Source organism: Bos taurus, chromosome X (assembly GCF_002263795.3).
Source record: "Bos taurus isolate L1 Dominette 01449 registration number 42190680 breed Hereford chromosome X, ARS-UCD2.0, whole genome shotgun sequence".
In the NCBI taxonomy this organism is placed as follows: Eukaryota; Metazoa; Chordata; class Mammalia; order Artiodactyla; family Bovidae; genus Bos; species Bos taurus.
The window spans coordinates 134,424,208-134,451,607 of record NC_037357.1 but is presented as its reverse complement, the minus strand read 5'-3'; the positions used below and the strand labels follow the sequence as shown (position 1 = coordinate 134,451,607).

At 47.4% G+C, this 27,400-nt stretch overlaps 2 protein-coding genes across 3 annotated transcripts in view; one reads left to right on the top strand and one right to left on the bottom strand.

The window, feature by feature from the left end:
• Positions 1-27,400, top strand: part of LOC101902122 (uncharacterized) — a 493,329-nt gene that overhangs the window by 452,630 nt on the left and 13,299 nt on the right. The window lies entirely within an intron of this gene.
• Positions 15,513-27,400, bottom strand: part of ANOS1 (anosmin 1) — a 210,918-nt gene continuing 199,030 nt past the window's right edge. Inside the window, exons 11-14 of the mRNA XM_059883913.1 lie at positions 26,493-26,667; positions 25,154-25,380; positions 23,776-23,902; positions 15,513-20,101 (exon numbers count right to left, since the gene is read on the bottom strand). Coding sequence (XP_059739896.1) covers positions 20,043-20,101; positions 23,776-23,902; positions 25,154-25,380; positions 26,493-26,667 — 588 coding nt within the window. The 3' untranslated portion in view covers positions 15,513-20,042. The remainder of the gene's footprint in view (positions 20,102-23,775; positions 23,903-25,153; positions 25,381-26,492; positions 26,668-27,400) is intronic.

Here is a 27,400-nt window from a genome sequence, read left to right as displayed (position 1 = left end):
ATGAACATTTGAAATTCTGATTGGGTATTTTAATAACTTTAGCTTGAACTAATATGAAAGGAATAGATTTAAAAGATGTTTTTAAACTGCTACGTTTATAAATAGCCAAACAGCCCTTCCTTCTGCCAGAGGTATCACCTAGATGTGGTATCACCCTGAGAAGTCCAGTTGGGTCCAGTGTCATTTCTGTGGCAGCAGAGAACATCCCAGGACTGTATGGTTTTACGTGAGGAAGACTAGTTTGGTAATGATGAAAACCATCATGTATGGATGTGAGAGTTGGACTGTGAAGAAGGCTGAGTGCAGAAGAATTGATGCTTTTGAACTGTGGTGTTGGAGAAGACTCTTGAGAGTCCCTTGGACTGCAAGGAGATCCAACCAGTCCATTCTAAAGGAGATCAGCCCTGGGATTTCTTTGGAGGGAATGATGCTAAAGCTGAAACTCCAGTACTTTGGCCACCTCATGCGAAGAGTTGACTCATTGGAAAAGACTCTGATGCTGGGAGGGATTGAGGGCAGGAGGAGAAGGGGACGACAGAGGATGAGATGGCTGGATGGCATCACTGACTCTATGGACATGAGTCTGAGTGAACTCCGGGAGTTGGTGATGGCCTGGCATGGTGCGATTCATGGGGTCGCAAAGAGTCGGACACGATCGAGCGACTGAACTGAACTGAACTGATCATGGTTCCATGGCAGACACTTAACTACCACATACAGCACTTGCTGTAAAGTGATTTTTTAATGCAGTGTTTTAAAGGTGCATCAGTGAAGCTCCAAAGACTACAGATATGACAGAAAGACTTGCAAGAAAATACCAGGTCTCTGATAGATTTCAAGTGACATCTGCTGAAATAGGAATCAAAGCTCTGTGAACATTCAGCTGTCTTAGCAACAGAGATCGTTGCTGAGTGAGAGAGCTGACCGATGCTACCTTCAGCCTTCCCATCACGGTTTCTCAAACAACTCAGTGAAATCTGGTAGAAATTTTATTTGGTAACTCGGTATATTTGTTTCCTCTGAAATTTACCTCAAAGATTCCAGAGGCATGTTATTTTTTTCATCATTATGCTTTAAAGGAAATAATTAGCTTAGCTTCAAAAGAAATGGAATACAAATGTAAATTGTGACTCCTCAGTAATGCACAGTGTTAAAAGTGGCTTTGTTCTGTATGAAAAGCAAGATGCACAAATGATTTATGATATCTGTATTTTTCCCACATAGAATGACATTTATAATTCCGTTTCTTAAAAAAAATGTTACAAATTGCAATATACAATTAAACTCAACACAGAAATGTAGCAGATGTTCATTTGCTAGATGACGGTTCTGTGTTGCTCTCCAGGATCAAAACCACACAATCTGTGTAACAGACATGTTCTTAGGGTCTTAAGAACACTGGGGGCATAGTGGATTGTTTTGGCTGACCTCTAGCATAGGTGCACGTCAACTCGCTAAACAGCATCAGAATACTCTGTGAGGTTGTGTTGCATCAGAGCTCATGAGGACCGACTAGTCTTATGTTCTAAGTAGGAAAAAGAAATGTGTTCACGACCTAGCAGAGGGGACTGTTAAAACATCTGCCAAAATTAGGATGTGAAAGATCCCCCCGCCCCATCCCAGGAAGACATCTGACTCTGCCACGTGTAGCCAGAGTTTTCCTTTGATCATTAATTAATCTTTTTTTTTTAATGGCTGCACTGGGTCTTTATTGCTGCCGGTGGGATTTCTCTAGTCGCCAAGAGAGGGTGTTACTCTTCGCTGGGGTTGTGGGCTTCTCACTGCAGTGGCTTCTCTCGTGGTGGCGCATGGGCCCTAAGGCCGTGTGGGTTTCTTTCAGTCGTTTTGGCTCAGAAACGACTCAGAAACTCAGGCTCAGAAGTTGCGGCTCCGAGGCTCTAGATCACGACTTTGGTAGTTGGGGCAGGCAGGCTTAAGTTGCTCCAAGGCATATTGGGATCAAACCCATGCCGCTTGTGTTGCAAGGCAAGATTCTTAATCGCTGGACCACGAAGGAAGTCCCTCTGATTGTTCCCGTTGCGTTGACCTGATGGTTGTAAATTACTGGTTCCCCGAAAGATTTTGCAGTAAGATGAAAGGCAACATCCTCATCCTTGGGCTTCCGTCCACAGAGCACTGGGGTGGGCATCAGGACTTACGGTTACTGCTAGAAAGACTTCTAGTTACGGTTGAATCGAGGAGCATTGCTTAAAACGGAAAAACCGCTGCAACAACAGACTTCTTTCCAAGGCAAGGGTTTCCAGTGCACCTTGGACAGCAGCCTCTTGGGTACGTCTCCCAGCAGCCTGCGATGGTTCCACGTGCTGTCTCGACGGATGCCGCCAACTACCTGCAAAGCGCTGTAGATGTCCCTGTGCAGAAGTTAAGAGCTGAGAGGTGAGATGCATGTGGGTTGTGTCAGCTTGCATCGGTAGGCGTGCTGCTGTGAGAAATTCAACTGAACTTTGCAGGAGCCTAGAGTAGTCATCAGCATTCGCCTTTCATAAAAGCTGGAGGAAGAGCGTTATTGTTTGGGAGGTTTATTTCGGCTGTAAATTGACTTGGCTGGTAATTCCAAGCTTTGCATTTTGTTGAATAGTTCGCAACCAGCTCTGTCGTTGCTTCAAAAATATCTATAGTTAAGCCCTAAAGCACTTTCAGGGGAAAAGTAACTAGAATTTATTCCTACTTAAGACAAGTAACAATCATGTCTAAAGACATTTCGAAACTGTCCTTGGGTTTCCAGTGTTAAATGGAAAACATGGAGTCCTTCATTCAAAACAGGTATCAACATTGCTTCTTTTTTTTTTTCTCAACAGTAGATGCAAAAACTTACTGGGATAAACAGATACCACTTGAACAAACATGCTCCTGATGGAAAAGGGCACATTTTCCCCAAGAAGCAACATTTTCCCTCCCTCCGTTTTCATCTAGCATCGGTCAAAACCTTCCCCTGCCAAATTTAATTGTGGTTAAAAAAAAAGTGGTCTTTCTCTGCTCCTTTATGAACAACGCGGAAAAAGAAGTCAGCCTGTGTTGTTCAGAGTCAGCTCCCTTCAGTCTTCCCCGTAGTGTGTCTCTTGATCTTTGGCTGGACCTCGCAAACACGTTCTATACCCCTTCAAGGTAGCTTGACTTTTGTTTGTGGCTTCCTGTGGCATCCCTGGGTTCCGGTGAGAATTAGAGTTCTGCAGCTGTTGCTTAGTAGACTTAGTAGACTTGGTACCAGTTCCACACTGGCCAGGTCAGTGTTGGTTCCCATCTTTGATTCTTTTTTTTTTTTTCTTTATGCATTTTTTACATTTTGGCTGCACTCCATGGAATATGGGAGCGTAGTCCCCCAACCAGGGATCAAAGCCATGCCCCCTGCATTGGAAGGCAAAGTCTCAACCACTGGACTGCCAGGGAAGTCCCCCTCTCATCCTTAAGTCTCTGTTTGTTGTTCTTCAGTCACTCAATCCTGTCTCTTTGCGACCCCAGAGACTGCAGCATGTCAGGCCTCCCTGTCCATCACCGTCTCCCGGAGTTTGCTCAAACTCATATCCATCGAGTCGGTGATGCCATCCAACCATCTCATCCTCTGTCATCCCCTTCTCCTCCTGCCTTCAATCTTTCCCCACAGCAGGGTCTTTTCCAATGAGTCAGCTCTTTGCTTCAAGTGCCCAAAGTATTGGAGCTTTGGCTTCAGCATCAGTCCTTCCAGTGAATATTCAGGGTTGATTTCCTTTAGGATGGACTGGTTGGATCTCCTTGCAGTCCAAGGGACTCTCAAGAGTCTTCTCCAACACCACAGTTCAAAAGCATCCATTCTTCGGCGCTCAGCTTTCTTTATAGTCCAACTCTGACATCCATACATGAGTACTGGAAAAACCATAGCTTTGACTAGTCGGACCTTTGTGGACAAAGTAATGTCTCTGCTTTACAATATGTTGTCTAGGTTGGTCATAGCTTTTCTTCCAATGAGCAAGTGTCTTTTAATTTCATGGCTGCAGTCACCATCTGCAGTGATTTTGGAGCCCAAGAAAATAAGGTCTGTGAACGTTTCCATTTTTTCTCCATCTATTTGCCATGAAGTGATGGGACCGGATGCCATGATCTTAGTTCTTGGAAAGTTCAGTTTTAAGCCAGCTTTTAAGTCATTCTCTACTTGGTGTCCTTAAATTATTACAAAGATGTATTTATCTTTAACAAGGACTCCATAGTAGTTCAGTATATAGGTTTAAAAAAAGAAAGAGGTAAAGATGAAGGAGGAAACAAAACTTTCTGAATGTAACACTGCTTTTTGCTACCATCAGGTGTGTTTGACTGTCAGATTAGTTCAGTTCAGTTCAGTCGCTCAGTCGTGTCTGACTCTTTGCGACCGCATGAACTGCAGCACGCCAGGCCTCCCTGTCCATCACCAACTCCCGGAGTTCACTCAGACTCATGTCCATCAAGTCGGTGATGCCATCCAGCCATCTCATCCTCTGTCGTCCCCTTCTCCTCCTGCCCCCAATCCCTCCCAGCATCAGAGTCTTTTCCAATGAGTCAGCTCTTCGCATCAGGTGGCCAAAACATTGGAGTTTCGGCTTCAACATCAGTCCTTCCAATGAACACCCAGGACTGAGCTCCCTTAGGATGATCAAGGAGACACGTAAATTTGCCCATGATTACCAGACAAGGGCAAATGTGAGTGGCCACCATCTTGAAAGCTAGAGTGCCCCGTTCAGATTCTAGAAGAATTCAGGTGACACTTTTTATCTGTTCGGGAGTCATTGATTCATTCATTCATTCATTACGCAATTGTATCTTTCTTTTTAAATTGAGGCTGGGCTGCGTCTTTGGTGCTCTGTGTGGGCTTTCTCCAGTTGCAATGCAGGGGGGCCGCTCTCGTCTTGGTTGCAAGGCATGGACTTCTCATTGCGGTGGCCTCTCTTGTTGCAGGGCACAGGCCCTAGGTGCTTGCCCTTTAGGACTTGCGGCTCGTAGGCTCAGTAGTTGTGACATGCGGGCTTAGTTGCTCCACAGAATGTGGGATATTCTCGAACCATGGGTCAAATCCACGTCCCCTGCATTGGCAGGCAGATTCTTCACCACCGGAACACCAGGGAAGTCCCCACAAACGTTTCTTGAAATGCTAAGTTTCCTTAGAGAATGGGCTCGAGGATTGGGTAAGCAGAACGTGGGCAGCCCTGGACAGCGTTCGTGTCCCCACGCCAGAGTCGGTATAGTCTGTGGAAAAGGTGATGTTACCCTCAGGCACTTCCTTTCTCTGTACCCCAAGAAGTGCCCTTCCCCCACTGCAGGCCAGAAATGATGTACAAAATGAACTGAAAAATGCCAGAGAGCTTTTATAAAAGCCCTCCCTGGCGTCATTCCACCAGCAGTCCCAGTTTGGCTGAACTCCAGTGGTGTTGTCTAACATAGGGCGAAGTTCATAAGATAATTGATTTGGGTGTAGAAAGTACTAGAACTTCCTTTTATTAATATTGTGTTTCTACCTAAAGAGTTAAGAGGGTGACTGCGTGCTGCGATTCATGGGGTCGCAAAGAGTCGGACACGACTGAGCGACTGAACTGAACTGAAGATGTATTGAGTGTTTTCTTTTTTAGATTCCACATGTAAGCACCATCATATGATATTTCTCTTTTGACTTACCTCACTTAGTATCATAATCTCTGAGTCCGTCCATGTTGTTGTGAATGGCATGATGTCATTCTTTTTTGTGGCTGAGCAGTATTCCACTGTGTGTGTGTGTGTGTGTGTGTTATCTTCTTTATCCATTCATCTCTCAACGGACAAAGTTTCCTCCCATGTCCTGACTATTATAAACACTGCTGCAGTGTACTGTGGGGTACATGTATCTTTTCAAGTTATGCTTTTCTCCAGACACAAGCCCCGGAGTGGGATTGCAGAATCAAGATGCAAAGGAGCTTATTTACAAAAGAGAGTGAGACTCACAGACTCTTAGAAAACAAACTTATGGTTACCAGAGGGGGAAGGTTGGGAGTGGGGAGAAAGATTAAAAAGGAGGTGGGGATTAACATATACACATTTCCCTGGTGGCTCAGACAGAACAGAATCTGCCTGCGATTGCAGGAGACCTGGGTTTGATCCCTGGGTCAGGAAGATCCTCTGGAGAAGGGACTGCCTGCTGACTCCAGTATTCTCACCTGGAGAATCCCATGGACAGAGGAGCCAGGTGGGCTACAGTCCATGGGGTTGCAGAGAGTCGGACAGGACTGAGCGGTCTGTAGCCCACCAGGCTCCTCTGTCCATGGATATTCTCCAGGCAAGAATACTGGAGTGGGTTGCCATTTATGTAAAAAAAACACCAAGAACCTACCACATAGCACATGCATCTATGCTCAGTAATTTTTAATAACCTGTAAGGGAAATTGATGCTTTTGAACTGTGGTGTTGGAGAAGACTCTTGAGTCCCTTGGACTGCAAGGAGATCCAACCAGTCCATTCTGAAAGAGATCAGCCCTGGGATTTCTTTGGAAGGAATGATGCTAAAGCTGAAAGTCCAGTACTTTGGCCACCTCATGCGAAGAGTTGACTCATTGGAAAAGACTCTGATGCTGGGAGGGATTGGGGGCAGGAGGAGAAGGGGACGACAGAGGATGAGATGGCTGGATGGCATCACTGACTCGATGGACGTGAGTCTGAGTGAACTCCGGGAGTTGGTGATGGACAGGGAGGCCTGGCGTGCTGCAATTCATGGGGTCGCAAAGAGTCGGACACGACTGAGCGACTGAACTGAACTGAAGGGAAAAGAATCTGAAAAAGAGCCTAAAGACAACTGAGTAACTCTACACCAGAAACTAACGCAGTATTGTACACACACACACACACACACACACACATAAAAGGTGTATTGATTCATAACATTCAGCCTTATATTGAGTCCTCACTGAGTGCCAAGAAGATGGGGTGTGCCCTGTCCCAGGTATGCGACATGTCCTGAGGGTTACATGGGATTTTGTGCCAGCTGCTGTGGAGTCTGTGCAGATTTCAGCTGACCTCATGTCAGAGGGGCTGCAGTTGCCCAGTTCACGGTGGCCAGTCCATGGGCAGAACAGAGACCCTGCACCCTGTGTGACTCTCGAACACCTTGTCTGCCCCCCAGCCTGCAGGGTTTGCTTTTGCTTTTTACAGGTGCTGGCTTGTCAGCAACTGGGTGAACAGCCATGTTTGGCTCCAGAGGACAGTCCAGCACCCGTGAACACAGGGGGACAAAGGTCCCTGGTGGCTCTGCGGGGGCCAAAATGGGCCTTTCCTGCCGTGGGAACAGAACCGGGCCAGGGCTTGGGTCTAGAACAGTTCCCGGGATCCCTGGGTGAGCCTGAGGCATAGGCTGATAGATGGGTCTGTGGCGGGGTTGGGGTGACAGGGTGTGATCACCTCCTGACACGCCAAGAACCAGAGTCACACTCTGACATTTAGGAGGGAGGCAGTGGAGGCGAATCTGACAATTAAGAGGGCACAGGTATGCTTCGTGTCACTGGTCAGTGGTTCCTGGGGTTTCTTGCAGCGGCTAACTCTGAGCATCTGTGCTTCCCGGAGAGGGGGCTGCCTTGATGCTGGAGGCGTGGCTTCATTTTCAGACTCCGGGATTCCCCCACTACCTGATCTGAGCCACTGACTTGGTTTCTCTCTTGTACTTCTGAGCTGTAAGATGCTCCCTGCTCCCCTTGCCCCCTCCCCCAAGGATGCTTCCGGAAATGAATGAGTTAATGCAAACAGCACCTTTAGCCAAACACAGTATCTTTGGTGCTGTCTTAGCTCTGGGGTTGATTCCAGGAGTTGTGTCTCTAAAATGCAAGGGCTTCCCAGGTGGCGCTAGTGGTCAAGAACCTGTATGCCAATGCAGGAGACTTAATGAGACACGGGTTTGATACCTAGGTCGGGACGATCTCCCCGTGGAGGGCTTGGAAACCCACTCCGGTATTCTTGCCTGGACAATCCCCACGGATAGAGGAGCCTGGTGAGCTGCAGTCCCTCAGGTCGCAAAAGAGTCAGACACGACTGAAGCGACTCAGCCCGCTCACGAAAATACAAAGCGGGGCGGGGGAGGGGGTGGTCTTCAGATGACGCAGGGGCAGTTCCAGGCGGGTTGAATCAACACAGGAATGAAGCATGGTTTCCATTATACATAATGAACCTAATTGCCTGTGATGGGATGTTGTTTGAGATGGGGAGGGCGATACCGGGGTTGAGAAGGTCAGTCAGCATCGAGTCAGGGTCACACACGAGCTGGTGCTGTAGGTAGGCCTCCCTGCTCCATCCTAATTGGCTCCTGAGATTGCATTTAAATCACTCCAAGCTGCCTGTCTGAAAGCTCTTTCACAGCAGCTAGGAAAAACAGGCAGTTTCTCCTAACTCACACCCCGTTGCTGTTTGTGTCGGACTCTTGCGACTCTGGGAGCTGTCTGTAGCCTGCCAGGCTCCGCTGTCCATGGGATTTCTCCAGGCCAGAATACTGGAGTGGGTTGCCATTTCCTCCTCCAGGGGAGCTTCCCGACCCAGGGATGGAACCCAGGTCTCCCGCATGGCAGGTGGGTTTTTTACTACTGAGCCTCTTGGGAAGCCCATACACCCTAGAATATCCCAAACTGTATCTGACTACCCTGTGTTTTATTAGTGTTTCCCACAGTAAATTTGCAATGATGCCCCAAACACAGAATGGGAGATGTCTGCATATAGCAATGCCCACATCCATCTACGCAGCTGTATAGGTGCACCCACGCTGAGGTGGGCGGCGGAGTCTTTGTGCATAATTTACTCTGGGGTAAAAGTGGGGCAAGAAAGCACCTCTGGTGCACTCCCAGTTTAGTGCCTTTTCCTGAGACTTTTAACTTCTTCAGCTCCACGACCAGGATGTTTGTAACAGGTAACAGGGTCTGCAGGACAGGTTCTCACCGTGGGTCCATCTTAGAATTATCCCAGGACCCTTAATTTACTTATTCATTTATTTACATTTGGCCTTGTTGTGTGGAAGGTGGGGATCTTAGTTCCCTGACCAGGGATCAAACCCATGTGCCCTGCAGTAAAAGCCTGGAGTCTTAACCACTGGACCCCCAGGCAAGACCCCCAGGGACCCTTGAACACAAATCTGATGTCCATTCTTTCACTCTAGACCTGAAGGTGCCAGAGGACTCTAGCGAGGTCTCCCCCAGGATCTAACCTGCAGTGAGTTTTGAAAGCATCTGGACTGAAGTGAGGTTGATATCAACTGGAGGCAGTTATTCAAAATTCATCTCTCAGCGTTATGTTAATCTGAAACAACAGAGTGTTTACTACTTTGGGCAAGGTCTGACTTTCTACACAGGAACAAATATCACTGTTTCCTTTTTCTTTTTTAACCCTCCCTAAAACCCACATCTCGACCATAAATATGCACATACATTCCTCTCAATCCGTGAAATGAGTTTTCAGATCTGTGGATTTTATTTACACATAGGTTTAGTTTCACTGGACAAGACAGAGCTTTATAGCCAGAACTGATGATAGGCATGCAGCTTTAGGAAAACAAGTCATAGCCTGAAATTCAAGATACTGTCAAATGCTTAATGAACTGATTGTTTCGATAGCGTTGAAGTTAACACCGTTATGCAACAAATGGCATCCAGCTTGAGGGAAATTGCAAAAATACACAATACTTCCTTAAAGTGAATTTAACTAATTGTGGTTTAGATGTTCTTTTGCTTAGAAAACAGTGCTGTTCAGTCGCTTAGTCGTGTCTAACTCTTTGCAACCCCATGGACTGCAGCACGCCAGGCTTCCCTGTCCATCACCATCTCCCAGAGCTTGCTTAAACTCATGTCCACTGAGTCGGTGATGCCATCCAACCATCTCATCCTCTGTCGTCCCCTTCTCCTCCTGCCTTCAATCTTTCCCAACATCGGGGTCTTTTCCAATGAGTTGGTTCTTTGCATCAGGTAGCCAAAGGATTGGAGTTTCAGCTTCCGCATCAGTCCTTCCAATGAATATTCAGGACTGATTTCCTTTAGGATGGACTGGTTGGATCTCCTTGCAGTCCAAGGGACTCTCAAGTCTTCTCCAGCACCACAGTTCGAAAACATCAGTTCTTCATCACTCGGCTTTCTTTATGGTCCAACTCTCACACCCATACCCAGCTACTGGAAAAAACCATGGTTTTGACTATATGGATATCACTTTGTCAGCAAAGTGATATCTCTGCTTTTAATGGCACTGTCTAGGTTTGTCATAGTTTTTCTTCCAAGGAGCAACCCCATGCACAGTATGAAAAGACAAAAAAAAAACCAGTGGCATGTATATACACGTGGTAAAATCACGTAGAACTAAATAGAGACACACGCATGTGCATGTAAATCCAGGGACATGTGAATCATCTGACTAAGCTCTCTGGGTGGTGCTGATGGCAGGTTTCTGGTTATGACTCTGTCCTGTAATTTGTTTGAACAACATTACCGCTGGGGGGAAAACCCAGATGAGGTTCTCGGGCAGTGACCTGTCTTGACTATTTGTTCTTACGGTTGAACTGTAGTCGATTTGCAGTATTGTGTTAGTTTCAGGTGTACATCAAAGTAATTTCATGATCTATGTATATATATTGTTTCAGATTAATTAGCATTGCAGGTGATTCCAAGAAATTATCATTCCCTGTTGTTGTTGTTGGGTCAGTTGTGTCTGACTCTTTGCAACCTTGCAGATGGTAGCATGTCATGCCTTCCTGTCCTTCACTATCTCCTGGAGTTTGCCCAAGTGTGCTATACAGTAGCTCCTTGATGCTTGTCTATTTTATATACTGTACTTACCAAAGGGAAGAGTTATCTGTTAAAGCCACTGACTGTGTGGATCACAATAAACTGTGGAAAATTCGGAAAGAGATGGGAATACCAGACCACCTGACTTGCCTCCTGAGAAACCTGTATGCAGGTCAGGAAGCAATGGTTAGAACTGGACATGGAACAACAGACTGGTTTCAAATAGGAAAAGGAGTACATCAAAGCTATATAATGTCACCCTGCTTATTTAACTTGTATGCAGAGTACATCATGAGAAATGCTGGGCTGGAGGAAGCACAAGCTGGAATTAAGATTGCTGGGAGAGATATCAATAACTTCAGATTTGCAGATGACACCACCCTGATGGCAGAAAGTGAAGAGGAACTAAAAAGCCTCTTGATGAAAGTGAAAGTGAAGAGTGAAAAAGTTGGCTTAAAGCTCAACATTCAGAAAACGAAGATCATGGCATCTGGTCCCATGACTTCATGGGAAATAGATGGGGAAACAGTGGCTAACTTTATTTTTCTGGTCTCCAAAATCACTGCAGATGGTGACTGCAGCCATGAAATTAAAAGACCCTTACTCCTTGGAAGGAAACTTATGACCAACCTAGACAGCGTATTCAAAAGCAGAGACATTACTTTGCCAACAAAGGTCCGTCTAGTCAAGGCTATGGTTTTTCCAGTGGTCATGTATGGATGTGAGAGTTGGACTATAAAGAAAGCTGAGCACCAAAGAATTAATGCTTTTGAACTGTGGTATTGGAGAAGACTCTTGAGAGTCCCTTGGACTGCAAGGAGATCCAAGCGATCCATCCTAAAGGAAATCAACTCTGAGTATTCATTGAAAGTACTGATGCTGATGCAGAGAGCTGATTCATTTGAAAAGACCCTGATGCTTGGAAAGATTGAGGGTGGGAGGAGAAGGGAACGACAGAAGATGAGATGGTTGGATGGCGTCATTGACTCGAGGGGCATGGGTTTGGGTGGACTCCGGGAGTTGGTGATGGACAGGGAGGCCTGGCATGCTGCAGTTCATGGGGTCTCAAAGAGTTGGACACGACTGAGCAACTGAACTGAACTGAACACACATATATTGACATGTATCACATCTTAAATCAGTTGTCTGCTGACGGGCACTTGGGTTGTTTCTGTGTCTTGACTGTTGTAAACAGTGCTGCCGTGAACATTGAGGTCCATGTATCTTTTTGAATTAGAGGTTTCATTTCTTTCCAGATACTTGCCGAGCAGTGCGATTGCTGGATTGTATGGTAGCTCTATTTTTAGTTTTTTAAGGAACTTCCATACTGTTCTCCGTAATGGCTACACCAACTTACATTCCCACCAACAGTGTAGGAGGGTTCCCTTTTGTCCACATCCTCTCCAGCATTTGTTATGTGTAGACTTTTTAATGCTGGCCATTCTGACCAGTGTGAGGTGGTACCTCACTGTAGGTTTTATTTGCAATTCTCTAATACATAGTGATGTTGAGCATCTTTTTACATGCCTATTGTATGGCCATCTGTATGGCCAACGGACATTTTTGAGAAACGTCTATGTAGGTGTTCTACCCATTTTTTTAATTGGGTATTTTTGTTTCTTGTTGAATCGTGAGCTGTTTGTGTATTTTGGAGATTAATCCCTTGTCATTCTCTTCATTTACAAATATTCCCTCCTGTTGTGTAAGTTGTCTTTTCATTTTGTTTGTGGTTTCCTTAGCTGTGCAAAATTTGGTTTGATTAGGTCCCATTTGTGTATTATTGCTTTTACTTCTATCTTGGAAGACTGAGCTAAGAACGTGCTGCTATGACTTATGTATGAGAATGTTTTGCCTACGGTCTTCTCTAGGAGTTGAAGGGTATCACGTCCTATATTTAGGTCTTTAAAACGTTTTGAGTTTATCTTTGAGTATGACGTGACGATGGCTCCCCAGGTGCTGCTAGCAGTAAAGAATCCACCTGCAATGCAGGAGCCTCAGGTTCGATCCCTAGGTTGGGAAGATCCCCCCGGAGGAGGAAATGGCAACCCACTCCAGTAATCTTGCCTGGAGAATCCCATGGACAGAGGAGCCTGGCGGGCTATAATCCACGGGGTCGCAAAGAGTCGAACACGACTGAAGCGACTGAGCACACAGCACATGGTGTGAGCAAGTGTTCTAACTTCTTTGATTTACATGCATCTGTCTGGCTTTCCCAGCACCACTGGCTAAAGAGACTGTCTTTCTTCCGTCGTGTACTCTATGCAGTGGCTTATTTAGGTGGCTGTCATGCCTTTCTCATGTGTTTGCTTTCCCTACTGTTGATTTTTCTCTTCCCTATGGATTCTTGCTCCCTTTTTCTGTGTAGAGAAGAACTTTCTATTTGTTTTCCTTTTAAGATAGGTTGAGTATTGCTGTCTTCTTGGAGATTTTTTTTTTTTTTTTTGCTCCACTGAGAAATTCTTTTCTCTCTCTTCCATTCTGAATGATCATCTTGCTGGGTAGACTATCCTAGATTGCAGACATTTTCCCTTTCTTAGGACTCTGAATAGATCTTGACACCCACCATTCCCCCACCCCACCTTGTGGCCTGTGGGGTTTCTGAGAGACATCAGCTGAATGTCTTGGGCCTGAGCTCTGAGCCCACAGTCACCTCAGAGCTGAGTGCACAGTCCTTCTGATGTTGGTGGGAGTGGCTGGAAGCAGGGAAGGTGGAGCCCACATGGAGGAGCAATGCAGCTGCCAGCACGTGGAGCTCAGGGCCAGCATGGACAACGGGTCTGGGGAATGGTGTCATCATGGACTGGAGGACCTGATGGGGTTGAAATAGGGTTCCTCGGGGGTGAAGCCTCAATGTTGAGAGTGACTCAGGCAGCTGGTGTGGGGGCTCAGCAGCAGGGCCGCCATCAGGAGGGGCACTGCCTGGGCCTGGATTTGGGGTACCAGGAGTGGGACTGAGATCCAGCACACCCTCCTGGCCAGGGACATTATTTCCTCAGTGGGATTTCTGCTTGCTTTTCATTTGAAAGTCAGATGGATAATTCGTTCTGCAAATAAGTTGTATTTGTACTCACGCTGGGTTGTGATATTTAACCTCTGTTGTATTTGGAAATTACGTGGTGTTGCTTATATGTTTCTCCTAGTGAAGGCTTGCGTCGCATGAACTGGACCATTTTTAAAGAGTGTAATTCAGTGGCATTCAGTTCCTGTTCAAAACGCACAACCATCCCCTCTATAAAGTTGCAAAACCTTGTCATCGCCTCCAGACGTGAATGCTGTCCCCATGAAGCACTTCCCACCCGGTCTCCCCTCCAGTCCCCGGCAGCTAACCCAGGTGTTTTCTGCTTCCACGGACTTTGCTGTTCTAGAAAGTTCACAAAAACGTAGTCAGGCGACAGTGCACCTTGTGTGTCCAGATTCCTAGGTGTGGCTCATGTATTTTTTTAAAAAAAGAGTCCATCACCATTGTTTGAGAATTTACTGGGCCACTGACCAGCATGGTCTCTCTACATGCAGCCGCTTCTGATTATAAACACAACACAAATGTTTGATTTTTTTTGTCAGGAAAATCCCATCATTTTTTCAAGGAGAGATCAGAAAACAACAGGAGGAAAGATAGCTGGCTCTGGATGTCACTCAGGAAGCCCAGGCTCACACCTCAGAGGTCCCGTGTCTCCCTGTGGGCGCCCCACATCCATCCCTTGGGTAGCCACCAGCTTCTTCACCGTGGGGGTCTCAGCCCACGGTGATCCTGCCTAAGAACATGAAAGTCAGGACCCCACAGCCTCTCCCTCACCCAATGCTCTGCTTTCTTTTCCTCCTCGGGTTTCTCACCCTCTCCAGTTGTCTAGTCGCCTTCTCCTAGAAGAAGCAGCCCTTGAAGACCTGGGACTGCCCTCATAGCCAATATCTCACCCATATAGCAGGACCATGCAGCAGCAGAAACTTTAAGGACATTCCTGCCTGGTGAATGCGTAGAGAAATAAGGTGATTTGATGGAGACAGAACTCATCTCAGCTTTCAGATGGACCACCTTCTTCGGGTGGTTTATGGAGTAGTATCCTCCTAAGTCACAGGTGGAGATGCCCGTGGGCACAGCGCCCACCCGGTGTGAGGGTCTGCACAACCCTCTGCTGGGGAGGGGATTCCTTGCCCCCCGCCCCCCACCACCTGCAGTGACTGCTGTTGAGAACCAAGGGCTGTGGCTGAAAGCTTATGAGCACAACATGTATCTTGTAGCATTTTATGGACAGCTCCTGGGGTTGGGGGTGGTGGAGGGGGACAGTTGTTTAAGCCTGTGGACCAATGGATGGAAAATGCCACCAAAACCATTGAGAGTCATGCTTGTAAACAGAGTGAAAACCGTGATGCAGTGATCTCCGTCAATAGTCCAGAACATTCTGTGCAGGACGACGAGCTGCCTTGTTGCATTTCTGTTTGTTGTTGTTCAGTCCTTCAGTTGTGTCTGACTGTCTGTGACACCGTGGACGGCAGCATGCCAGGCCTCCCTGTCCATCACCATCTCCCGGGGTTTACTCCAACTCACGTCCAGTGAGTCGATGATGCCATCCACCCATCCCATCCTCTGTCGCCCCCTTCTCCTCCCGCCTTCGATCTTTGACCAGACTTTGAGTTCTAGTCATACTGACAGGAGAATGAAGCTTTTTCAGTCTCCCCAGCGTCATAGGAAACTGCTCATTTTTCTAAGTGAAAAGAAAATGTGTGTGTGTGTGTGTGTGTGTGTGTGTGTTTTCAGGGAAGTAACAAGTTTAGTCCACTGAGCAGGTTTAAAGGTCCTTTATTATGGAATCAGTCAGTATGTACAGACTCTAACATGAAAATAACGAGTGACAGAGATCAGACTATTTACAATGCTTTTGTGTTTTTTTTTACAACATCTGTTTACAAGATTATTTCTCTCTAAATAACATGACACACAAAATCATTTTTTATTACATACATAAATAAATATTGACTTTTAAATGATCTGTCTAAGGGACATGGTTTGGATGAGAGGGTAGCCATTCTGTTATCTGCGCACTACGGTTATGTCAAGGAAAAGTCCTAACAGCTCTGCAGAGACCTGTGTGAGTCACTCTGTGAGTGGTGTAACTTGCCAAGTGTCCAGGAGAGGTGAGAAGCTGAGTTTAGCCATGCGAAACCATAGACATGGGCCACCAGCTTTGCGCATTTTTATCTTAAATGAACGTACAACGCAACGGGTATTTAGCCTCTGTGTTCTGGTGACGATAAGCACATGTGCCTAAGTTTAGATTGAGATATTTGCACTCACAGGACTGAATCTGACGAACCCCACAACATATGGTGTAAGAAAGGGCGTTAAGTAAGACTCCCATCATTGTAAATGATGCTGCCTGGTCAGTAGGACAAAGTGAATCTTTGCACTCGCATGATACACAAACTCAGCCTTTTAATCAGGTTCTTCAGTGCAGATAAAAGATACCGCTAAGGGCTTTGAGGTCCAGTGTAAGCACTTCCCAGGTGTGCCTACTCCAGTTGACTCAGTTCCGCCTTGCAGAGGGCAGTTTTCCTCTATTCGGTGAACATTATTACGATGCGGTATTTGTCACCGGGGGCGACTCTGTACCCCAAGATGGTGTGGGCTGTGACAACAGAGCATGTGGTCATCATATCCGGGGTGGGGTGCTCCTCGCCTCTGGTGGGTGGAGACCAGGGGTGCCTCTCCACGCCCCACAGTGCCGAGGGCAGGTCCTGCCCACCAACAGAGAGCCGTGCAGCCCTAAGTCTCAGCAGTGCTGAGCTGGAGGATGGGTTCTGTTCTCTAGATGGGTTCTGGGTTCTTCCAGGTCTTTCTAGGACACAGATCTGTTTGTAAACTTTGGATTCTGGAAATTTTACCTGTCATAAACATTACTGTCTCTTGAAGAAAATTTTATTGGGAGTAACTGCTTTGTAATGTGTTAGTCTCTGCTCAGGTCTAAGTGTATGTTTATCCCCTTGTTTCTAGATTTCCTTCCCATTTTTATATTAAAATAACACTGGATGATGTGAAGGGCACACATTCGTTTACAAAGATTGCTCCCTGAGCCCACATACAACAAGAGGACAGCCCCGATAAATAAACCCATCACCGAGGAGTGAATATTCTCAGTAAAAAGATGCACACAGCCTCAATGTATATCACGTTACGCACTTGTATTTGATGACTTCATATGTTTGATGAGCTTGACTTTTTTAAAGAGTAAATACTGTCACTCAATATACTTTTTCTCATATCAGAGAAGTGCATCTAATTTCAATAAAACAGAGAATCAGCTATGAAATTGGTTTTAAAATTAAACAACATAAAATTTTAGACCTTTATTAGGGCAAATTTTAAAAAATTCAAAAAACTAATTATATTTTTGCTCATTTCAATATTATTGAAATTTATAAAGGAAACTCAGCTTTCTTTTACTGCCTAGTCTTCTCTTCCAATAATACTAATAAAATGTATCAAATATTATAGCAGAATGAAATGCTCATAAGACCTACTTCAGGTATTTCAAGGAAGACGGAAGCTTCAGAACCTTGATCCGAACTAAAAATGTATTTGCTCAACGTCTATGGCCCAGGCAAAACAAACGTCATTAAATTTTACAAAATTAAGTGTATTTAATAATTTAATAATATTTTGCATCTATGTATATACTCCCGCGTTTTAAACTGTACAACAGTACAAAGATGGGCTGGCACAAATACTTACGGATACATTTAGGACCAATGAAGACAGACGATAAACACACAGCCAATAATAATTTGAAGACTTCCCTTTTGAGATTCTGAGGGTTTGAAAATCCAGATGCTGGGAACAGTGTCTAGGGGAAACCCGTGGTTTCAGAGATGAGCTCTGCGTTTGCGCATGCGTCCTCCGTGAAGGCTCTCCCATCTCCGTGCAGAAGGGGAACGCGCTGACTCTGCAGGGATACTCTGTTGCAGAGTCCACCCCAGACCACGTAAGGAGCTGCAGAGAAACAGCCCGAAGCCCCATGCGCTGCCTGCACCCTTGAGATCCCCACGTAGCCCCTCCTGCCGGCTGCAAAGCACCGCCCGCCTGCTCAAGCTTCCAAGCTCGTCGACGACGCAGGAAGTAGTTTTTTTCCATCTGTTCCGTCAGAGATCCATGCCTACCGGCCCCGGGGTTCTCCGGGGAGACAGGCGTGCGTGTGATAACAGGGGTCGTCTCTCTGCCTAGTGTCCGCACTTAAGAGCCTGGGCCTCCGGGGAGGAGTCGAGACCCTCACGTTCTCGCCCCGCGGTGCTCATTCAACCCCTCGCTGCTCATTCAATCCCTGGCAACCAGGGCGCCCACCGCAGGCTTTCGGGAAGGAAGAAAAAGCGCAGGCTCCCAGGTACACAAGAGCTTTTCCTGTGTTCCTCGTGTAGATAATGAGATGAGGACGCCCTTCCGTGCAAATGTTTAATTTGGAGAAATCGCCGTTTTCTCATAGAATCGACACCGATGGGGAAAACAGATTACTTGAATGATCTTTAGAGTTGCATCCATCAAGGGTGAGTTGGGAAAACAATTTTTGCAGCGACTTATACTCAAGCTACCCACGTGTATATATGTCTGTCTGTGTGTGTGTATTTACATGTATGTATATATTGTATGCTGCTGCTGCTGCCAAGTCGCTTCAGTCGCGTCCGACTCTGTGCAACCGCATAGATGGCAGCCCACCAGGCTCCTCCGTCCCTGGGATTCTCCAGGCAAGAATACTGGAGTGGGTTGCCATTTCCTTCTCCATCTATATAGTATACCTACCCGGAAGTATACAGACACACATACATACATGTGTATACACATGGGTGTCCCTTCAAGCAAAAAATATATTAAAACATCTCTAGTTGAAGGGTGCCCCAACATTCCCCTCAACGCTATATACTAACACCGTGTCTTCAGTTGAGTTCATGCTATGAGGTGTTAGCATGGTGCCTCATAATTTTTCAATTAAATTTTTCATAAATTTTTCAAATAAGATGTAATAGATTTGAAGGAGTAGAGCAAGGTTTCCTGTTTAGTTGTTAAATTGTGTCTGACTCTTTGCAACCCCACGGACTGTAGCCCGCCAGGCTCCTCTGTCCATGGGATTTTCTCCAGGCAAGAATACTGGAGTGGGTTGCCATTTCCTCCTCCAGGGGATCTTTGCAACCCAGGGATCGAACCCGTAGCTGCATCTCCTGCATTAGCAGGCAGATTCTTTACCACTGAGCCACCTGGAAAGCAAAGGTAGGTTAGTCCAAGGCAAACAGCTGTCCTTCTCTACCTTCCAGAGTCCCCCTCTGCCTTTTCTACATTATGGAGAATATTCTACTAAAGAGCTTGCTTTAATTAAGAAAAGGGGAAAATCTCAGTAAAGATTTGAAAATATTCAAAAGTTGGGTTTCTTTCATTTCAAGCAAGAGGTTTTGTAGCGTGTTAAGATACAAGAAAGTGGCAAAACAAAGCAAATCAGCAGGTGTTTTCCCCATTAAGGAAAAAAGGAAAATATAAATATAGTATCAGGAAAACTTCTCGAAGGACGAAATATTAAAGCCCCAGAAAACAGTTTCAATTTCTCCAGGGCAGACTCTGGGTAGCATTGTTGACTCCTCCTGGCTGGGCATGTCTTAACAGAAACTGTCCTTTCGAGGTCAAACTTATCTATGTCTTTGTTTAAAATGAAGCTTGAGTGCTTGAAGCTGGAGCATTTTAAGTTCAAACTAATGGGCAATATTTTGGGTTTACAGATTTTTCAATTGAAAAAAAAAAACCCACAGGTGATTTAAAAAAAAAAAATTCATCTTCAAAAATCTCTGAATAAATATTAGGACGTAAAAATCTGGATACTCTTCCATTGATCTGGCAAATCCAATCAATAATGTAATCTCCAATGTTCAGTGAGTAACTGTATGCTTACGTAATAGGGCAGGTCTATTACGTGTGTAAATGGCTTCTTTGAGGAATTTGTTGGTGCAAATTCCGGGACATCTCAGACCTGCATTGGAGGAGCTTCACCACACAGGCAGGCAAGAATTAGAAGCGGAACAGGGCTGGGCTACCTGTCGTCCATTGTCACGGGAACCTGTCCCCCCCACCCCACCCCCACCTTCGCAAGGCTCACTGCGGGTCCCTGGTTTTCGCGGTGCGTTTTCCAGGGTAGACGGAGCGTTGAGCGCCCTGCGGTTATTAGGCAGAGGCGGGCGGTCCTCCAGGAAGGGCCTGATGCCTCCCAGTGGGCACAGCCAGTCCTTGGGGGGTTGTGCCAGCTTCCACACTCACTCAGGGTTCAGACGGGCTCTCAGAGCAGCTCAGTATCTTTCTGCAGGAGGCTTGTAGTGGTGGGGATGGTGGTGTTTCAGATGGGGGCCTAGAGACAGAACGGACGTGTCAGTCTGGCCGCTGTCCCCGGCTGGACCGACTGGAGGAACAGGTGTGTGTCTGTGCCCTGCCCGCGGTCCTTGCCACCCAGGTCCTCCCAGCCCTGACTCTGAACTTGCAGATACACATCCACCCTGCCTCTCTTTTCTCTCTGCCTTCCCCGGCTCTCTGGTTCCCTCTGTAGAACTGTAAGATCTCAAGAGAAAGAAGACAAGCTCCTTTCTTTATAAGAATGTAAGCCGGCCAGAACCCTTTGTATTTCCTCGGAAAAGTTTAGAAATTACCACATCCTTTCACGACACACACACTTTCGGTGGAGGGACGTTGTAAGTGATGGGTGGATGTGGTCCCAAACAGGACAGGATGTCACACAGGGTGCTCCCAGTGGGGTGGCTTTTATTTGTGTTTAAACTCCTAAGTGCAAAAAGCTGCTGGGGCAAATCTGATCCATCATTTAAAAACTAAAATAAACCCAGGATCATTCATTCTTATCAACACATAAACCGTTGACGTGCCTTTTTGAAGTTTAAGCTGAGAAAGCAATGTACATAATCTGAAACCCAACAGGAGGCTCTCTTTGTTTCAAACACACAATTGTTACCATTTAGTTTTGCTAATAACTAATTTTTGTAAATACACAATTGTTGCCGTTTAGTTTTGCTAATAACTAATCTTTGTAAATACACAATTGTTGCCGTTTAGCTAATAACTACAATTGTTGCCATTTGCTAAGAACTAAAATTAGCTTCCGTGTGTTTTTCCTAATAGAGCAGAGGCTTAAGTGTGTAACAGTGGAGGGGGTGGATACCTACTATTTCTAGCACATCATCTACATGAAGAACTTAAAGTGACAGAAGAATTGAAGCAAAAAGTAGGAATCTGATATTTTAAATGATCTGTTTAAAAACAGGAATAGAAATGAAAGCATTGCTCCTAAGATATAGCTGTTGAAATGACTGTTAAAAAAAAATTGGTATTTAGCCACAAGAATTTGGGAAAACATAGACTATCCCCAATGTAGATTCTTCGCTTTGCCGACACCTTGAGCCGTGGTGTCCTGGTTTCCACACCACTTCCCTGGTCTTGTTCTCTCCTCACCTTCCTGACCTCCAGTACACACCCCCAGGTTCAATTACTACCCACGTGCCAATGACCTTCAAAGCTTTCAGCGCTGGACCCTGCAGTCTCGAAGGCCTTCAGGAAGTCTCCGTTTCACCATCCCACACGTGACTCAGAGGCAGTCGTCTCTACGTTAATCTCACCATCCTCCGTCTCACACCCTGACCTGGGCCTCAAGCACCTTGGACCATGTTCCAGTGAACCACACCCTCTTGCATTAAATGACTCTTGGCTTCCTCCTGCACTTATTCCACTGTGCATACTCTTTGCTCCCCAACACATACGTTTTAAAATTTTATTAGAGTATAGTTGATTTACAATGTTGCGTTTAATTTCTGCTGTAGACCAAAGTGATTCAATTTTATATATACAGTGTATATATATAGAGAGAGAGAGAGAGAGAGAGAGTGAGAGAGAGAGTACAGTTTTATATATACCGTTTTTATATGTATGTCCCTGCTGCTGCTGCTGCTGCTGTTAAGTCGCTTCAGTCGTGTCCGACTCTGTGCGACCCCATAGATGGCAGCCCACCAGGCTCCCCCATCCCTGGGATTCTCCAGGCAAGAACACTGGAGTGGGTTGCCATTTCCTTCTCCAATGCATGAAAGTGAAAAGTGAAAGTGAAGTCGCTCAGTCATGTCAGACCCTTAGCGACCCCATGGACTGCAGCCCACCAGGCTCCTGCGTCCATGTGAGTTTCCAGGCAAGAGTACTGGAGTGGGGTGCCATCGGCTTCTATATGTGTGCACACACTGTATATATTCTTTTCCATCATGGTTTCCTGGTGGCTCAGACAGTAAAGCCCGCAATGCGAGAGATCCTGGGTTGGGAAGATCCCCTGGAGAAGGAAATGGCAACCCTACTCCAGTACTCTTGCCTAGAAAATTCCATGGATGGAGGAGTCTGGTGGGCTATAGTCCATGGGGTTGCAAAGAGTTAGACATGACTGAGCAACTTCACTTTCTTTCTTTCTTATCACAGAATATGGGATGCAGTTCCCTTGCTCACACACTATGTATATTCTTTTCCATCGTGGTTTATCATAGAATATAGGATGCAGTCGGCTTGCTCCAATGTAGGACCCATTGTTTATCCATCCTATGGATACTGGTTTCTATCTGCTGATCCCAAACTCCCACAAGTCTGTTCTGTCTCTGAGTTCGTTTCTGTTTCCTAGTCAACTTCCTTTGTGCCATAATTTAGACTCCACGTGAGTGACATCTATGAAACAAGAACAGACTCACAGACATAGAGAACAGACTTGTGGATGTGGAGGGTGAAAGGGAGAGTGGGGTTGGGGGTGGACCAGGACTTCAGGCTTAGCAGACCCAGCACGTATTCAATCACTGCCAAAGCTAACAGTTGCGGCCTCTGAAGACATCACTAGATTTTCTTTCCCGTTTTTTCAATATCAGCAAACACAGTTGGATGAGAACTCCTTTATGGTAAATAACTGCAACCACTCCCCAGCGTATCTCCTTAGTGCTGCCCGGGAGGCTCTTTGTTTTGAAACAATAGGTGACAATTATTTTTAATCTACGTGATTTAGCAGGAAGTCAAGTAGACTGATTTGGATCATATCATGAAGAAAATTTATGTAATATAGATAGTGAAAATGAAAGTCGGCTCAGTGGTGTCCAACTCTTTGTGACCCCAAGGACTATACAGTCCATGGAATTCTCCAGGCTGGGATACTGGAGTGGGTAGCCTTTCCCTTCTTCAGGGGGAATCTTCCCAACCCAGGGATCAAACCCAGGTCTCCTGCATTGCAGGCGGATTCTTTACCAGATGAGCCACCAGGGAAGCCCAAGGATACTGGAGTGCGTAGGCTATCGCTTCTCCAGGGGTGTCTTCCTGACCCAGGAATCAAACCAGGGTCTCCTGCACTGCAGGTGGATTCTTTACCAGCTGAGCCACCGGGGAAGCCAATAGATATAGTAGAAATACCTGTAATAAGCTCCATACCAAAGTAGTATTTCCTATATAGTTATATTTGAACATCTTAATTTTTAAAAAAATTTCAGAATGATATGAGATGATGGATTTTTTCCCCCTTGTGTGGGTGCATGCTAAGTCACTTCAGTCGTGTCCAATTCTGTGCGACCCCATGGAATATAACGTGTCCAGGCTCCTCTGTCCGTGGGGACTCTCCAGGCAAGAAACCTGGAGTGGGTTGCCATGCCCTCCTCCAGGGGATCTTCCCGACCGATGGATCAAGCCTTATGTCTCTAACGTCTATCTGCATTGGAAGCCCTCCCTCTTGTGTATTTACGGTTAGAAGATAAGAAAAAAGCATGCCTTCCTTAGAGCAAAAAAGTAACAGAAGGGGAGGAGGAGGGTGCAGGGGAGGGAAAAAGGGAGCGGATCAGGTAGGCTGGGAGGAAGTACGTACAAAGCGCGGGGTGGGGGGGGGGCTTCAGGTTCAGAGAACTCCCTGTGGGTAGGAGCCTGCAATGTTGGATCTATAGATTTTCGTTTTTTCACCAAGACTTTCTGTGTGTCTGCAAGCCAGGCGGGACCCCCACCCCCCCGGCCGGGACTCACCATGCACGTCGGGGGTCCGGAAGGTCCTGATGGTGGCGGGCCCCTCCCCACCCGCAGTCAGCACCTGCACCTCCAGGCGGTAGAGGGTGGCGGGCCGCAGACCCGGGACCGAGAGCTCGGGGTGATCCTGGGGAAGGGGAGGGAAGGCGTTGGGGGACACGGGGCTGTCAGGCGCTGCCTCTGACCACGACCCACGTCTGGACTCTCCTCCAGAGACCACACCCCCTCGCGACGTCACCGTGTTATGCGCAGGTGCGGTTCGCTTGCTTCCACTCCGCCATGGTCAGGGTACCGCGATCTGTCCACGTTCGCTGGAGACAGCCCCCCTCCCCGCCCCGTCCCCCGCCTCCGGTGGTCTGGGCAGCAAGGAGACCCCGGCTCTTGGCAGCCAAGAGCTCACATGAGTCAGGCCAGTTCTTGTGGCTCACCCCCACCCGCTCCCGGGGACTGCATTTTCCATTCCTGAACCTAAGACTTTCCCAGGCTTTAAAAGTTTTCATCTGCACATCTTGTGATGTGAATTCTTGATAATCCACGTCTCGGGGAAACGCGCCAACTTGCGCTCCTTAAAAGACAGTATCTGTCAGTGCCCGCAGCCAAAAAATGTTTCTTTTTATGCCAACGCTTTTTTTTTTTTTTTTTTTTTTGGTCTTAGAACTCAATAGAACCTAATGCACATACACAGAATAATTACTGTCCAATTCCATGGAATTTTTTTTTCCTTCCGGGATTTAGGTGTTTTTGTTTTTTTCTTTTTCTCTTTTTGGAGCAAGAGTTGCATATTCTAAGGGCATTTTGAGAGTTGGTAAAAGCCCACACATGCTTTCCCCCCCACCCGCCAAGCCAAGGAATTAAGTTGGCCTGGAAGGCACTCCAGCTCATTATGTGCTCTGGCTAGATTTGAAGGGGAAAATGAAGAGAAAGAACAAGGTTCTTTTTAGCTCTTTTCCCCCCAAATTTAGCACTTCAAACGGGGCACGTCCACTTGGCCCAGAAGGACAGGGATTCAAAAGAACAGAATATGGTGAAACCTTTGTGTTCTGTGTGGACAGGAGAGGTCTCCTTAAGAGCTGGCCCTGGTCATCATGTTTAGCTAGATGATGGTTTCTCCTAAGTTTATGATGGTGATAGTTAATCTACAGGAACCCTGATGGTGTGCTCTGATTCTTACAAAAGAATTCACTGGGGGCCCACAGGAACCCTGGTGGTGTTCTGATTCTTGCAAAAGAATTCACACAGGAGAAGAAAGCCTACATGTGAGTCTCAACACGTTGCCCCTGCAGTGGGGGTTTGGAGTGCCCAACTGCCTCCCCCAGGGATGCTCCCTGTGGGTGGGGGGGAACCCACCCCGAGATGGGGCAGGTGGGCGGGCACTCACCGCGGGCAGAATCTGAGACTGAGAGATGATGCTGTTTGGGAGGCTGTTGGGCCGGCTCTCAGTGGTGACCTCGGCCCAGGTCACTTGGAAGCCGGTGGCCGGCCGCGGCAAGCCTGCCTGGTTCACCCTCCAGGAGAAGTGCCCCGTGATGTTGGCATCGTGTACCATGAAGGAGGCAGACAGGTTCTCAGGTTTGGCCTGCATTTTAGGGTGCACGGGACTGTGACCTGTGGGCGCAGGAAGGGGAACCATGAAGAGATTAGAGGGGTGGAGAGAGGGCAGCCCCAGAGTAGACGGTGTTCAGAGTGCCATTCTCTGGGGCCCGGGGTCAGTGACCCAACCTCCCTTGGGCGGGGGGAGGTCCCATGGCCGCCTGGGCAGATGACATCTGAGCTGGACCCTCATCTCTGCAGCTCTGTGCCTAGTGGCTGCTGATGGCTCAGGGTCATTTTCGAGTCCAGCTTGCAGATGGGAGTGGACGATGCAGAAAAGAGTGCTGTGATCTCAGAGGACCGGGCCACTGAGAGGGCAGGAGTGGGTGCTGGGGGATAGGGTGGGTGGGGAAGGCTGGGGTCGTGGTGAGAGCCGTCGGCAGTGACCAGAACCAGCTCCCAGGCGGGGCTTCTGAGGATAAGTGTCCCTCGATGTGGGCCAGGGCTGCAGAAGGTGGAGATGGGGGATGGAAAGGCTGTGAAGGGTAACGCCCCTGGGGCTGGGCTGAACACGAGTCAAGTGAGCTACACGAGGTGCACCCCAGAGCACCCGGGGAGAGATACCGGCCCCTCTTCTAAGGGCTTGGGCTTCCAAGGTTGGGCTTCCTTGGTGGCTCAGCTGGTAAAGAATCCACCTGTAATGCAGGAGACCCTGATTCCATTCCTGGGTTGGGAAGATCCCTGGAGAAGGGATAGGCTACCCACTCTAGTATTCTTGGGCTTCCGTGGTAGCTTAGCTGGTAAACAATCTGTGTGTAAGGTGGGAGACCTGGGATCCATCCCTAGGTTGGAAAGATCCCCCTGGAGAAGGGAAAAGCTACCCACTCCAGTATTCCGGCCTGGAGAATTCTATGGACTGTACAGTCCATGGTCGCAAAGAGTCTGACACCACTGAGCGACTTTCTCTTTCACTTCTAAGGGCTGATCCTTCAGCAAAGCCTGGGTGGCTAAGTGCAGCTGGACTTCGGAGGCTATGCGAGTGTTCGTATATACATGTTCCCTTTAGACAGGGCTGTCCTAGGGCCGTCTAGAAAGGGGTGACCCTTGTGGGTTTCGGGGCCTCGTGAATTGTGCTTTGGAGCTGTGCCTAGCGCCGCGCCCCTCTGGGGATTCCAGGTGACACGTACCCTCCTCCGCGCCGGGGCAGCTGAAGTGCTTGTGGGCCTTGCCCTTGAGCGCGGAGCACGGCGGGGTTGTGAAGGACGCGCTCTCCGCCTTCCAGCGGCCCTGGGGCCGCGCGGCTTGCACGATCACCTTGTATTTGCAGGAGAACGACAGGTCTAGAAGAATCATGTAGTTTTCCTAGAGCGAGACGGAGACAGAGAGAACATGTCAGCTGTAAAATTCTCACAAGGGAACAGACTTGGCAGGAGATGCGATGATGTCCCATGCGGTTGTCTTCTTGTATGTGGTGGGGGGTGTGTGTGTGTGTGCGTGTGTGCGATACAGCCTTTACAAAAACCACACAGGGTCCTCACCGAGATGATTTACACCATGACCCCCGCTCCTGGGGCAAGGGGGTGTCACCCAGGCTCTAGAACAACCAGGTGGAAGCATTCAGTCCACGGCAGCCCCTTTCTGACCGTCACGACCCACCATGGGGAGCTGGCTGGACAGGGAGGGTGAAAAGCTGTGAATATCAACCCGAATTGTTATTAAAAAAAAAAAAAGCTAACTCGGGCTTCCTCCCAGACACAGGCTCAGTTTAGACCTGAGTCTTTCCTGAAGGCAGAGAAGACATTCTGGAGCCGTGTCTCGTCTCCCCTCTCTGGAGGGCTCTCTCTGTTGCTTCCGGCTGGAGTGTGATGATTAAACAGAATGACGAGGCCAGACTCAACCGTGGAGGGCTGACGGGGCTGGGACTGTCGCCTTACAGGAAGAGGAAGCTGACGGTGATGGTTCTAACAAGCTACTGTGCTGTTTCTCTCTCTTCTTGAGCGTGTGCGTGTCCCCTGTAGGGTGGCGTTGTCGTGGCCTCCTGCACACATATATAACCTTACAGGAACAGGCAAGCTGACCGTGACATTTGTAACAA